This window comes from Fringilla coelebs, assembly GCF_963513975.1.
Source record: "Fringilla coelebs genome assembly, chromosome: 2".
Classification (NCBI taxonomy): Eukaryota; Metazoa; Chordata; class Aves; order Passeriformes; family Fringillidae; genus Fringilla; species Fringilla coelebs.
This window is the reverse complement of record NC_140029.1, coordinates 73,195,183-73,210,948: the sequence shown is the minus strand read 5'-3', so window position 1 is coordinate 73,210,948 and position 15,766 is coordinate 73,195,183. Positions and strand designations below refer to the sequence as shown.

Below are 15,766 nucleotides of genomic sequence, written 5' to 3'. Positions count from 1 at the left end.
CCTCATACTTCAGAACAGTCTTTCAGTAGACTGTGAATGTATGATTGCATGTATAATTGCATGTCAATTGACATAAATAAAGAATTCAACAACTTCCTCCTTCACAGTTTGCAATATCAAAGAAAACTTATTGAAATTTGACTGAATCCACAAAATCCTGTTTTTTAAAAAAAAAATTAGGTTTACAAAACATATTTCATACTGGCTTAGCCAGTATCTGAACTCCTAATCAATAAAAATTAACAGCAACACAAAAATCCTTGCAATAAGAGTGGAGACCAGTAGAATTTTCCTTTCTCACTGTTTAAGAGTGAGACACAAAAGTAGGGAAGAAGAGTGCACTTCTAAACAGTAATAAAAATTAGGTGATGTTTTGTCAAATACAGGTCTCACTCCTCAGCTTGTCAGACAAGTTTGTGGTGTTTTTTGCAGTTATAGGATGTTACTAAAGTAATTTGACTTACAGAGGCGTGAATATGAAGCACCCTATATCTGGATTACTGTGGCCAAAAAACTTTAAAGGAAGCAAAAGAAACTTTTTGACTTCCAGAGGTATAGCAACTTACCGCTCTCTCCTTTCCACTAATGTTACTAGCAGTTGTACAGTATCATTTGCAAGGTCCTGCTCTGAACTCCACACTGCCAGGTTACTGATCACTTTTTCTAAAAGGTAACCCACAATCCACTGGGAACCCTCTGTATCAGCACCAAATGCTGTACTAAATGGCAGACTTATCTATAAGAAAAGCATTAAAATGAGTGAGTTTTACAGAAGCCAGAACCCAAAAGTGTATGGCAATCATTGTAAGCAAATTCTTTTCAGGCTGTCACTTCTTTCCTACTTAAATTACACAAATGTTACATAGACAAAGGCAAAGAATACCTGTAATAGAAAAATCTTTGCCAAATTTAGCTTGTGATTTTAAGCACAACATCTAAAACAAAGAAAAGTTTCAACGTCCTTACCAAAAAGTCTTGAGTCTAGCTTTTAAGGCCAATGAAATTTCAGAAGCTTTAATTATTAAAAGATACCAAAATCACCTCCCAAAAGTGTTTCCATGAATTTAAGACATAATTCCTCAAAACTCAGTGGTAAAAATTATTAGTAATTCCTGATCTACATAGAAACTTGCAAAAATTAATTTTCACCTCAATTTATCTGCATCTGCTTTCTGCAGATGGCTCCTTCAATCTACACATCTTTTAGGAAACATGTCACGCTCTGGTCCTGGCACATTAAAATATGCTTCCTTGAAATTGACTGTTCTCCTACCTTCAAAGAAAGTTTCTCAAGAGTGAAATCCAAAGACTTTGTAGTAATTGTGCAGGAGCTTCCTGTTAGTACACCACTAACACTTCTACCTTTAACAACTCATATACATGGCTGAGCATAAAGTTTAAATAGAAGTTTCAATCACTTTCAAATGTCAACACAAACTAATGTGTGCATTTCCTAGAACTCTGCTTTGTTTCTTCACATTGTTTTTCACATGGATCTTGCCCAACTGGTACCTTTATGAATTCTTAGCTGTGCTATATGTATGAGCCGAATAATACGACTCCAAATATTTACAAGTCTGTGTGATACCTATTATTGTTAAGGAGAGGCCCCCTGAAGCGTTAGTATTCTTAGTTGCTTCAATAGTGGAAATAAAGGGGAGGAGGAAAAGACTTATCAAAAATTAGAGCCAACAGGACCTCCTCGGGATGGGGGGCCTCTGCGAGCTAGCTGGATTACAGTTAGTTCGATAAGCAAAATCAGGATCAAGTTCTAATCATGATTAGTGCTGTCCAAGCACGGTAAGAAGTTGCCCTTTACAAAGAACACACTGCTGAAATCATGATATATACAATGAGAATGAGGAGAGAAAGTAGCATGACATTAGCTAATGTATAGTACCTTGGGATGGTGTTAAATATCTAACTCAGGATCATGATCAAGAGCAATCACTGTATTAGAGATGAAATGTAAAATCTGATGGACAGTCACGATTTATAACATCACTGCAGTGAGTTTCACTCACTATGCAGCCCAGGAGTACTATGTTATTATGATATGACAATGGCTACCAAAAAAAATCACATTTACAGCAAAATGTGCAAAAGTCCCATAAAAACTTTAATTTCTAATTAGCAAATAAAAGAAAACATCAAATTTCGAACAAGTTCCAAAATAAATCACAACCCATATAGCATTAAAAATAATTTACAATTGCACTTTTAAAAAGCTACACTGACATCTATATTCACAGGATGATATTATTGCTAATACTCACAAATAAATCCAGAAAAGTTATATTCTTACCTGATCATACAACTTTTCATCTACTAGGAGGTAAGTCTTTGCCCAGCGCTTGAGGAACCATACAATATCTTTGCCCATCTGGGGGCTCAGGAGGTGTGTGAGATTTGCCCTTATTGCTCTAGATTCTACTTCTGACACTCTTAAAATAGCAGATAACAACCTGCAGATTTAAAATACAATGCACAGAGCGATTTTTGGAGAAGCAATGCAACTACCAAAACCCCTTTCATTTATCACAAAATATGACAGAAGGATCAGGATGATATAAAGTAAATCAAGTAATCAAGTAAAAAGCAGCTGAATTCATTGTTTTTGAAATGCATGGTAAGAAAGAGACTAGACCACATATCCTCTAAAAAGTTCTTTGCACCATGAAGTTTAATAAAGGGTTCTAATTGTGTAGCATTTGCAGGGTGAAACATACCAAAAAACAAATACAGAAATGACCACTTATTTTTCTCTTGTTCATTACTGCTGGGAAATAGTCTGAAATAGTAAATCACAATGTGATTGCATTAATACAATCAGTCCATAAAATTGCATTAAATACTAGCTCTTGTATCAATTGAATTTTGTAACAATGTGATTGTGCAGAAGAAATTTAGGAGCTGACAGCAGACTATTTCTTGAAGACATTTCAGAGTTATTGCCAAAGGGCTTCAAATCTCTCCTTATTTTGATCTGGTTTTATTCCCACCACTGAGACACTGCATCAAGTAATCCTGTTTGGTGGCCGCTTCTTGAAGTGGCCAATAGTATAAAGTGAGCAGTGTTCAACCTTCTAAACACTAGGCACATACATCATTGCTAATGAAGGTCCACTTTTTCCACCTTCTTCCCAGAAGAAAACATTTAATGAAGGCAACAACTCATTTTAGGTGAAGACTACTCCATGTCAATTTAAGAGTGGAATGCAATCTTCTGAAGTGTGAGGATCCAAATTGAGGAGTCCTTTGTGAGCATCAGCCTTCTTGCAAAAAGAGAAGGGAAATCTCTCCTGCTTCTTTTATAGGCTGACAGTGATGTCTTTACATAACTGACAACAATTCCTCAAGCTCTGAGGATCAGTTTTGCTGCTACTGCCAAGCTTGGGCAGTAACCCATAATCAAAGTAGAGAAGCTCACTGATGTTCTGGAAAGCATTTGCTTAAGCTGTATATATGCTGAATGAATTTTAGAGTATATATTATCTAAAGATTTTGATCTGCCAACTTTTTTTACTTCAGTAATTTTAAGAATTTTCTGTAAAAAATAGATCAAAGATGGGTTTTCAGTAGAAATACAAAAAACATTTCTGTAAATTCCCAAGACTTGGCTTGTGATGACTATAAAGACTATTAGGTCAATCTTTCCTTTTTCTATGTTCAGTGTTTACATATTGCTTACTTTTCACATTCACAGAAGTCTACTCACATTCTAGGGTTTTTTTCCTCTGAAAAAGCATTTAACACACTGAATAGTACAAGATGCACCCTTACCTAATTACAGAATCAGTTCTGTTGTACCCTGGGATGGAAGAGGCCTTTTCTCCCGGAGATCCCAGAATCTGAAGTGTTGTATTGATGTCAACCTCAGCCGAATGTTTAATGGAATATTCCATTACTTCTGGAGGTATTAGCGGAGTCTCTCCCTGAGTATCATTAGCCAAGAGGTAGCCTTACATTAAAAAAGAAAGAGTGATCACAACTTTCTACCCTAGGTTAACTTATGGCTTTCTGATTAAAGAATCCATTGGCCTCACCGCAGACATCACACCATGTTTGTACAGACCCTGACTAACACTGCTTAAATACATACAAGTGATTTAGAATCCTTAAAGCCATTCAGTAGGAAAAAACCTAGTGGCAAGAAACCAGGACTGGAAAAAGAAACCACCAATTTAAAAACCAACAAAAAAGAGAAAAGTTTTGCTTCATGTAAAAGCACTACAGTCAATACATCTACCTGGGGGAGGGACAAAACAACATTTTGTTGTCATTTTTTTTCTTTTGCTGCTATGTGGTAAAAAAAGTCTTGTTTTACAGCTTCCGTGCTGAGTCCATATCATCTGGGACTTCTGTTTTGCTAGCATCTCAAATCTGTGAGAGGCTTTCAGACCTCAAGTACCTGTGCTGTAACACAGTTTTCCTTGTCTAGCAACTGCAGATCAGTTGAAGCATGGGTTTTCATACAGTACTCTGGTATCTAGATAATATTAATTCCAGCTTTAGTTGGAGTTTTCGATATTTGATCTCATAACCATCTGCGAGCTACAAACTCCATCTCACTGTTACAAAAATATTATCAACACATTCATGGCAATATATGAGAGCAACTAAAACACCAGATCTTAAAAAATGTCCCACAAATATTTAATACATTATACATTTCTCCAAGCAAAGTACAGACTTAGTTGTTACTACATTTGCAAACTTAAGTAAAATATCGTCATCTAAAAATCAAACCCAAAAAAGCTCTAAATTCAAGAGGCTCTAAATTTAGAGCACAAAGGCTCTAAATTCCCCAAAATGTAACAAAATAGCAGGTCATGGATCATCAACACTGAGAAAGTCTAGAACATACATGATTCTCTGTCACCATTACCCTCATCTCATGTTGGCTCCCTTATAAAGTCATGTGCACCCAGCCACTGATACCATGAACGGACTAATTTCTTGAATAAGTTGACAGATAACTCAAAAAATCTGTAACAAAATGAGTTGCAGGAATTTCCAACGGACATCGATGAAACCTTTACATAAGGTAATCGTTAGAGATAATATTTCTGTTACTCAAGGCAGATGATAGTAAGACAAGGACTTTGCAAGTCATGTATATGAAATCATTGTAAGGGATTAAACGTATAATCAATTGAGAGTACTTGATATACACGCTTTTTTTTTTTTCCTGAGGTGTTTCAGCTGCAATAAAACTACCAGAATAAGTACTATTTAAAGCTGTTCACCAACCTGTGACTAAAATAAGCCAATGAATATCCTCATACAGGTCGTCAAGCACTTTATTGTCAATTGAACCTGATGCTGGTGAGGCAAGTAACTGCTGCTGATGTCTTTGCAACTGTCCATGGAGCCTTGTCACTCGGTCTTCTAACAAACTGTGGACAAATAACAAAGTAGCTTCACTGTTTTTAAGCTGCTTTGGCAAAGCTAGGCTTTTCCTATGTGACTGTTTTATTGATTTGCATTCGTGACTTTTTTTTGTACTTACCTCGTGAGAAGAGGTATGCAGTGCTCTGCAGCAATCCTCCCCAGCATGCCTACGCTGGCCAACTGGTCACAGAACTGGTCTCTGTCATCTTCCTGCAGCTCACTTATTTCTTCTTCTTCCCGAGAGGCCACACCATTGGCAGTCTTTGGTTATTTCAACAAAATTAGAAGCAGCCAGTTACTTGTTAAATTCAGTGTCACTACAATTTTCTGCATTATTTTGGCTCTTTCTTGCAAGATAATTTGCACTTATGAACAACAGACTTATACTAAATTAGACACAGGAGAGTTAAACAGAGTCAACATGGGTTCATATTGTTTTAAAATTAGCATTTCACAAACTCATTACCAAAATGCCACATTCAGTTAATTTGCTAACATTTCAATACTTCTCAGTTGTCTGATATCTTACATAAATCACATAATAGGCAGTATTTTTCATGATGAAATGAATGTTAGCCTTTTTTTTGAAGTTTTTCTCTAACCTACCATTTGAGGGGAAATAGTAGTTTAAAAAGTACTACTAAATTTTTAAAAAAGTACACTAAAAGTAAATGCTATAAACTCAGAAAACAGCAGACTAATAATCTTGATGATCTCAGTTTTATTTCTTGCTGATGCAGGAGCTGCACTGTTCAATTTCTCAAAGCTTATCTTGGTTGCACTATAAACTATTAAAATTATAATCAGATCTTATTCATTGAAGAGATGAACCATGATATGCAGAAACCAAGTATTAATATTAAAAGTGTTTCTTTCTTATCTATTAATCATAAAATTTATGCAAGTAACAAAGTAAAATACAGGAGGTGGAGAAAGCCATCAGTCTGCTTTGTTTCTATAGAGGCCCTGGAAAACTGAATTCACACACAACTCCTTATGCAAAGTGCTTTTAATTCATCTTTTCTTTATGTAACCCAGCAAATCATTCTCTTTTGGCAACTTCAAAGTTGCAGCTGTTTATTGAAGGGTGAGCCTCTGCTCTCAAAGCAGACACTGAAAGTTCCTGTTGCCGCTTTGATATAGAACAAGAAGCATTCTAAAATGCCAGCTGTGGCTTTCAAAGGTTACCCATGGGATAAATGACTTATCTCACAGAATGACATGAATCAACCTGTGTACACAAGTTATGTCAAGACCGCCTGATATGAATTCAAAGCTCTCTTGTGAAATATTTCTCTCAGTTTTGGCACTGTTATTACCATCTGTTACATATTGAGATAGAATTATGTTTTACACAGTGCTTTTCAGAATGAGGTATCTCTGTGATCTTTGCACAGCATCAAATTAAAGAGAGATTTTGTACAGTTATTGAACTGAATCTGTGCAATAACTAGTTCATCCAACATCCACATCCAACTGTCTGTATAAGAATCTATTTTAGTAAGATCCAGATTCCTGGCAAATAGACAAATCACCTTTCTTTTTCAATGGTTCAAGAGATACTTGATGTACTTGTAAATTTTCTCTAGACAGTCAACTGTTCAAGAACTCAACTGGGAATTTATTTTATCCAAAAAGAACACATATTCCAAATTTCTTCCACTTTGAGCACAGTCAGTCTACATTTTTTCAGGTATTTATGCATGTCAGTTATATTTTGAAGATAGCGTATGGGAGGCAACAATCATAAAAAAGGACCTCAATTTCACTGAGAATTTTAACTAAAATTCTAAACCAGAAGGAAGGTCAAAAGTTTAGTCACTGTGTCTGTGGAAAGAACAAGATATACATTGATTTGAGTTACAGGTTTACTGTTCTTTTTTTTTTTTTTAAATGATTTCCACCTTTACATTCCTTTAGTTTCCCTCCAGAATGAGAGAAATGGACTGAGTAATGAGTAACTGAGTAATGAGTTCAGCATTTTTTTTCATTTCCAAAGTCATAAATGGCAACTCTACACTAGCTGCCTTGAGCTACATAATATACGGACACCAAAAGACATGGGCCAGTTACTGTATGTTATCACCCAAAACTACTACAGTGAAGGCTTACCAAATTCCTTGTGCCATCAGGAGCAGCTAGATGGCACTGAATGTAGGAATTAAAGACTTGAACAGCATGTTGGGTAAAGAAACCTTTATGGAAATGTTTGTCATCTTGGACCAAAGTAAGCCAAGATTCCAGTAACTTATCATATGCCTCCATATATACCATGTCATCTTTGTCAAGCTGCAAGAGATGAAAAATAAACAAATAAAAAATCTTATTACTAAGCTAAACCAGAGGAACATACTTATATTTATCATTATTTTGCAGATGTTCTACTACTGTTGAAACAAACAAAAAAATAGGATCTAAGGATAGCTAAGAAAATATCAGAATGAACTGAAGCAATGCATCAAAAAGGTCACTGCAGCTTTCATGCCTGCTAGGCTTTAAAAACCTGCCAATGTGTTTAGCTATTTCTCTTCATCTGATGTTGCATACAGATTTATAGGTATTCCACTGTCTCTGAATTAAAGAGAGAAAAATAAATGATTCCAGGGGAAATCAATGCAAGATTACAAGTGTTCAAGAAACCTTATTACAGGTAGCCAGTTTTGATGATGAATCCCAATTTCTCATTCTATGAACAAACCAAAAGCCAATGAATTAGAACAGAATATGCCTGCAGCTTTAATTACTTGGTGCATTTCAACTGATGCTTCTTCTTTTTAATTATTCATGTGCTTCTACATCGTACATAAGTAGCCAAAGGAAATAACGTCTCTCAAAAACAAAGTCCAGAATTGCAGCCAAATGAAAGAATCCAAAAAGCAAAATGGCCATTTCTTTTTCAAAGTATTTTTAATGTAACTCTTGACTTTTTGTTTTGATGCAAAAATTGAATGTTTGTAAATACATCCAATTTCAAAAAATGTCAGTGTGACTGTACAGATAAACATCCTACTAAGACGTTGTCTTAAGTTTTAACCAACAGGATGGCTCATAGAAGTTACCCTGAGATAGCAAAGGTTAGTAAAATGGTTCAATTATGAAATAAAGAGATATTAAAGTCTTAATCATGCTCCAGACACAAGAATTCCTGACTTCCAGTGAAGACACAAACACGGCCAGATGAACAGGCAAGGAAAAGAAAACACTAGCTGGATGACTGATTGAGAGGAAAAACTGCTATCACATTGGAAGCATTCCAAGATAGCTTCACAGCATCCTTTTGTAATTCCAAAGTTGTCATATTTTCAGAAGTTAAAATATTGGACATACTGAGGCAATTGTGAAAACAAAACCTGAAGGTGATAAGGAGAGAGGCAAAATTGTATTCAACACTAACATAAGCCATAAATTTAGGGAGGACACCAAAACATGTCTTTTTAAAACTTAGCTAAAGACACATTATTTATTGACAGTCATTCAGTCCTGAAGTATTTTGACATGTATGTCATATATTTACATCTATAACTTACATATATGACTTTTAATTTTTAGTAATTGAGAGCATAAACAGACATGTTTTTATGATGAACAAAATACCCTCAAATATGGCCAATTCATTTATTTGAAAAGGTAATAAAAAATTTAGTGTCATGAAGAAAAATTATTTCAACTCTTAGAGATATTCTCATAAGAAATCTAGGACTAATAAGTGCCTCCATAAAATAAATGCCCAAACAGTACAAAGATTTTATCCATATTGAACCAATCTGGCCCCGAAGAAACCTTACTAAAACATCCCAATCCTTATTTCAGATTAGCTACCACTGGGCTACCAAAGATGTCATACAGGCAAAGTGCCATGCTGTAGACTGGAAGCAGAATCATTCTGATGGATCAAAACTCAGATCTTCAGGAGAAGCCAGACAAACCCAGTAAATGTAAAGCAAAGATGCCTAATTCCTCTTCATTTATTCTCCATGAAACAAAAAGAAATTTGGTCCTTCCTCCTTCCTAGTTTGCTGACCCTTTGAAGAAGAAACACTTTGAAAGTTTGTTCAGCAACAACAAGCTGCAAAGAGCTGGAAGTACAGCAGAGGGGACCAAATTCAGAATGATCTCTGCTATGACATATTTGAAAAAATGTCATGAACCAGGAACAGTACATTAATATTCGTTTTGAGAAAAAGAAGCCTTTGATGTCATGTTTATTGGACTTTTTATCCAACATCCTGTTCATACTCTTCACTAATTCAGGTGGACTATTTGATTCTACTTCTGCATAAGCATTAAGTGTTGAGCAAGGCAGAGCATAGCTGTGGATGAGCATCCTCTCTCACACCCAGTGCTATTAAAGAAGAGCTTACTGGTCCACCTTGTCCCATAAACTAACCCTCAGCACTGCTGATGCTCACAGCCCTCCCTCCACCAGGGTAGCTGGTTCATGCAAATGTTTCAACTTCCTTCAGCCAATCTCCCCAGCTCAAACTAGCAGGTTAACATGAAACAGCATTCAAACATAACACTTTGATTGTGGGATTTTTCCCATGGTTGAAAATCAGTATTAGATGCTTTGAAGTGGTTTGCAGATTTTGATTCAGGATCTCCACATTCTGATAGTTTTCATAGCAGATCTTCAGCTAAGTATATTCCTTGTGTTTGATGGGGTTTCTGCCATGTTCATGTGGTATGTTCTGCTGGCATATGACATAGCAGAAATATGGGGAAAGCAGTTTTACCAATCAGCAAAGCTTAAGAAGCGCACCTGCTTGCATTCTGCTGCATTTTGTATTTCTGAAAAGCTCCAGGAATATTATCTGAGGATTCTACTGAGCCCAACATGCACGGTATTTTATCTGTCAGAAATCTCTTAACTACAGACAGCACATGAGCTCACAGAAAGCATCAGTGCATGTATTCTAAAAGAAACTTGGGGAACACATTAGCCATGGCCTGGACATTCTTAAGCCAAAAGATTGTTTTCAGGGATGCAAAGTAGTATATCTATAGGCACAGCACATGGTGTTATTGCACCAGACAGTGGTACAAGCTAGTGCAAGCTCTTGCTGAGAGATTGTTTTAAATGGCATCATGTTGAGCACTATTTTCATTAAACATGATTGCATATTCCAGTTCTCAAGTAACAAGGGGCTAACTGAGGAAACAACAGCTCCTTTGAATTTAAAGGATAGCTGTGGTGGAATTTAAAGGATAGATGGTTTTGATGAATCTTATAAAGGCTTCAGAAGCATTTCTAAATGTACTGGTGAACACTGGAATAAGTATTCAATATTCTACTAGAAAATCTCAAAAGCACACAAATTTTGACCAGTGAAGTTTGCAAAGGAGCTTTATTTTAGATTCTAAATTTAAACACTGATTAAGAAATGAAAAAAATGGAAAGTTTAAGTGAGCACTAGGCCAAATAGAATACATTTTAACTTTGCAGCAAAGACATGATCTAATGCTCTGCAATGAATGCTAATTAATACACCTGCGCTCTCTGGTAAAGAAACACATCCATCAACTTTGTAATGAAATACTTCTATAATTATTTTCAAACTCATTCTGTCACTACATCAAACTGTTAAAACAAAGAAAATCATCCTTTTTCATGATAGTGGGGAAATCTTGGTTAGTATCTTGATTATCTCATTTTAAATCTATAGCCACTGCACAAAAATAGCTGAAGTGCAAAATTATTCACTTTAATTCTTACATTATTTTCCTTAAACTATGCATCCTTTTATTTTTAATGCAACTTTTAGGAGCAGAACACTTGGGTGATGCCACCTGCTCTCTAATGTTACAATCAAAGTTTGAAAGAAAAAAATCCTCTTAATTCCTGTGCTAGATTTGTACGCACAAACACCATTTGAACTGTGTCAGCAACGAAGGTATGATCTCAACAGCTTAGACGTATGATGTTAACAACAGATCTTAACGGCTACACTCACTTAAAACAGAAACTCCTTACTCAAAACTCTAAGCAGCACTTAAGTTTCAGTCTATCCATATGTTCATGTAGTCACTTTAAACTTTCAGGACTGCAGCTTGTTCATTATCTACAACAGCAAGTCAGCAATACTTTCAGACTTTAAAATATTAATCTGTTCACTTAAAAAATTAAGATGCACTTTAAATCAATATGAAGTTGGAAAGAGGCACACAGTGTGTATTTATGTTCATTACATTGTGTGAAATAAAAAGAAATTCCTCTCGTATGTGATTTCAGAAATATCTAGGACAAAACCACGGAATTGACAACAGTTATTAACAAAATAGCCCAACTCTCATGTCACTTATGCTTATCACAAATAGAAGTGAAAAAGGCTACCCACTTTTTTGAGAGCAGCTACTTACCACTTCTTCCAAGGCAGCACTTCTTCCAAAAGAACAGGTGAGGTGTGCGAGGCAGTTAACAAATGAAGAGAAAAGTTCATTTGGAATGGCCGTTAAAATATTGCGAGGAAATACAGTTATCAGATTGCTGATAATACTGGAAATTCCCACTGCTTCAGAGTCTTCTATTTCAATTCTATAGATAGAAATAGCAGTTTTTTGCCATTAAGAAAATTGCTAAAAGGGAATTGGTTTTGTTGATACATTTTCAATAAATCTATTTCATAATAAGCACCACCTACTTTAATCTGCCCTTTCTCAATTTAAGCAATGCAACAGTAAACACAAATTACATCCAGAAACAAGCAAGCCATTCCACTTCTCCACACAGATATGCTGCAGTCCAAACTAAAGATTAAAAGATGCCATCTAAATTTAGAGAACAGGCATACATACCCATTGATAGTATTCAGTAATCCCTCAATGAAGTGTGCCAGGTAATCAACTTGAGAACCTTCATCAGGAAAGACTGGCCCGTGCAGAGATGCCAGCTGTGCCAGGCACTGTAATGAATCTTGGGCCATATCTGTATCTTCTCTGATTTTTCGATGTACCTTTCAGGAAGTGAGGTAGTTAATAATACATGAAAACAGGGTGTTCTTACCACAGTCACATGGCTCTCAATCCAAAAGAGCACACAACAAAAAAAGCTTACTATAACTTCCACTCAGTCTGAAATACTAGGGTTTCTGCAACTCCCTAAACCATGGCAAACGTCAAGGTCGTGACTCAGCTCACATAATCTCAAGCTTTGAATTAACTCACTGAAACTAACATTTAGTTAAGGCTCACCTACATGTTGAAAATTGAACTGTCTATTGAATGTTATGTCTTAAAGAGCGAAACAGATGCCAGCCAGTCAGACATGCTGCTCCTTCTAAAAACAGCAATAATGACAGTCATCTCTATTATGCTAACTATGCCTAGGCTATAGAGTCTTGCTAAAGTTAGTCAACAAGTTCAATCAAGATTATATAGATGCTTCTTTAGCAGAAGTAAACACTGAAGACATATACAAAAATGAATGCATCACTTCCTTGGCAACATCCTTATATTATACAAGGCCAAGAGTAATCTTCCCGCATTTGTGAAAACTGTTATGTCTTTATTTCTGTTGTTGAGACTTTCTAGATTTGAATCTTACTACTTCAGTAAACATATTCTCACATACTTATTTTAACCAGTCAAGTAGGGATTTAAAGAACTTTTTTTAGGCTCATGCCTATTTTTTCACAGAAGATTTATTGAATAAGTAAACAAAAGAATATAAAGTAGCTTTTTCACACAGAAGTGAAATTTAGCGGAATTATTTCAGCAATATTATGCCAAAAAGTCCAATTAGAACACTAAATACTTTTCTGTGGTGTTATAGTTGCAAATTCACCCAACTCATAACTAGTAAAAGATCAAAGGCAGGAGAAATAAACCCTACAACAGAAATACCCCTCCTAATATATGTCCCACATGAGGCTGAGCTTAGAAATGAAGGCTCTCGCTGAAACACAGCAGTCCTGCCAACTTTTGCAAGGTTATTAAAATTTCTCAGATCCGATAAATGAATAAAAATTACTACAATTTACTTACATTACCTCAAACATGAAACTACCACTGCAAGCCTCAACCACTGCAAATCAGGAATCTAAAACCAGAACTGACAGCATACTTCCCTGGCTAGCATTCATTCAAAAATAATAAATACAGGCAAGCCTTAGTTACTATTAAGTAAAAATACAAATGTATTAAAGCAAATCTGCACATTATTAAATTTTTTTTTAATTACAAATAAGTAATTGTAAATCAATCAAGGAAACAGACATGCAACTCTGACAACTTCATACTATTAAACATAGAAGAAGGGTTAACATGTAAGCCAAAAAGTTATTTGCATGTGGAGGTTCACAGCTGACAGTAGCAACTGTCTGGATAGTCTAGACAGCTGTTCAGATTGTGTGTAGCTGCTGAGAGTTTGCCAGTCATTTTTTTTCACCTTTTCAAAACTGCTGGATAAACTTGCAGTAAAAAAATGAAATAAAAAAATAATAATTTAAATTTATCGAAAATCCTACCAAGTAAGGACATGTATCCCAACACATACTGTTAAGCAGCACTGGATAGTTACATTTACATTGTCTTATAACAATTTTGTCCAAGTTTTGAGCACATTTCTTTGCTTTGCAAAAATGAAAAAAAGCCTGAGAATGCTGAATTCTCAGATCCCAGGAGATGTAACCTAAGTCAAATTGCATAGCAAATGAATTTATAAGCCAATATATGTTGCTGCTACAGTAAGTCTTAGCTGAGCGATGATTACAAACTTCTCCCAACAGTTGTAAAAACAAAACAACACAATTCCATCCATTTTTAACATTGTGGGGCTTTTAAGTTACAGAAATTGAGTACTACATTCCCCTCTCCCAACACTACCTCTTCCTTATTCCTTCTAACTTCTTCTACTTTAACTTTTGTGGATTTCCTTCGTGCTGAGGAAAGAGATGCAGAATTCTGTATGCTGAAAATAGCTAGAAAACTGCAATTACATTACGTATTTTCAGCTGTTCTGTTGAGCAAATGCTTTAATATCAGCAACCACACGCTGCTTGTTTGATATTTTCTGAGAGCCGTTACACCTTATCTGAAACATTCACTACTCTACTACTGCTCATCGCGCTTGCTTTTGTCTTATGAGTACATTTCCAGAAGTATTGAAGGTATAAAAGTTGAGATAACTATAAACTTTTTTCTACTGGTAGTGGTCACCAATTTAAAGCAATTAATAGGCAAAATACAAATTCAGTGCCCTAGGAAAAAGACAATACTTCTGTCTGCTTAGATAAGCAAGCTGAAGTGAACAGAATCAATCCTACCTGATGCAAAAGGAAGAGTCCGACAACACAGTTTTAGAACAGGAAGGAGCTGCTTTCCCTGTGGTCTGGACTATGAAAGTTGAAGAAAGAAACTTACTGTAAAGAAAAGCTCCATAACTCTGCTGTCCAGGAGGGTCTCGCGCCAGGATTCTGTTGGCTTTAGCATCACATTTTGTGAGGATTCAAACATAGCTATATAATGTCTGCCCAGTTATCTGGTGTCAAGGTCAACAATAACATTCCTACTTGGCTTTAAAAAAATCCTAGATACAACAGGATCCATTCAGAAAGAATGTAATGGAAACAAACTTTAAGCCTCTTCACATACACAGCATAATTCATGCATGAGGCCAAGGAATAAAAGGTATTAAGTATTGAAAAAAAGAATGCTCCAGGAATGTTAGATAACAGTTTGATCATAATTATGAGACATACCATAGCGATATGATCACTTTGATAAGCAGGGTGTCTAATGTGACACAGCGAGAAGGGAAAAAAGCAACCGCAATTAACAGGTGTTAAAATTTATGCAAAATAGGAAATCATTTTCTAAAAAATTTTCCTGGCAGCTTTTAAAAAGGTCTTACCATAGCTAAAGATAGCTCATTGAAATCTATATCCTATTTTTCTAAATAGCCAGATATGTGTCACAGAATGCAGATATGTTAGCCCTGCATGAATCTACATTTTCTAATCACACTGAGAAGAACAAAAGCACAAGTCAGCACAAGGCATTGTCGTATTCAACACATTTGTAAGAGACGCTCATGAAAAATGTACATGCTGTAAAGACACAATTTTGCTGCACCCATTCCAGCTCTCACCATGTATTTTGGCATAACTGAATTTACAAAATTCTGCCAATATTCTAGTACAGAAAAAACAGACATGAGAAAAAACATTTAAACAAACAGGTTCAATTATTTGTCAGTCTGATCACACAACAATTTTAATCAAAAAATTTTTGAAGTACTTCTCTTTGTGACACCATCCATTTCAAGCAGTAGTTGCTAGGTTAAAGCAGTTTTACTAATGTTTTATTTGTCTTTCTTAAACCCTACATTATCCTCTTTGATCCCTTTCTAACCCAACCGTCAGAGTAAGTAACAGCA

The 15,766-nt window shown here is 35.6% G+C and overlaps 1 protein-coding gene across 1 annotated transcript in view; it reads right to left on the bottom strand.

Moving 5' to 3' along the window:
- The window catches only part of XPO4 (exportin 4), a 74,313-nt gene that overhangs the window by 12,351 nt on the left and 46,196 nt on the right, over positions 1-15,766 (bottom strand). The window contains exons 7-15 of the mRNA XM_084226686.1: positions 14,752-14,857; positions 12,187-12,344; positions 11,752-11,926; positions 7,507-7,683; positions 5,513-5,655; positions 5,254-5,399; positions 3,784-3,961; positions 2,306-2,465; positions 567-736 (exon numbers count right to left, since the gene is read on the bottom strand). Of these exons, the coding sequence (XP_084082812.1) occupies positions 567-736; positions 2,306-2,465; positions 3,784-3,961; positions 5,254-5,399; positions 5,513-5,655; positions 7,507-7,683; positions 11,752-11,926; positions 12,187-12,344; positions 14,752-14,857 (1,413 nt within the window). The remainder of the gene's footprint in view (positions 1-566; positions 737-2,305; positions 2,466-3,783; positions 3,962-5,253; positions 5,400-5,512; positions 5,656-7,506; positions 7,684-11,751; positions 11,927-12,186; positions 12,345-14,751; positions 14,858-15,766) is intronic.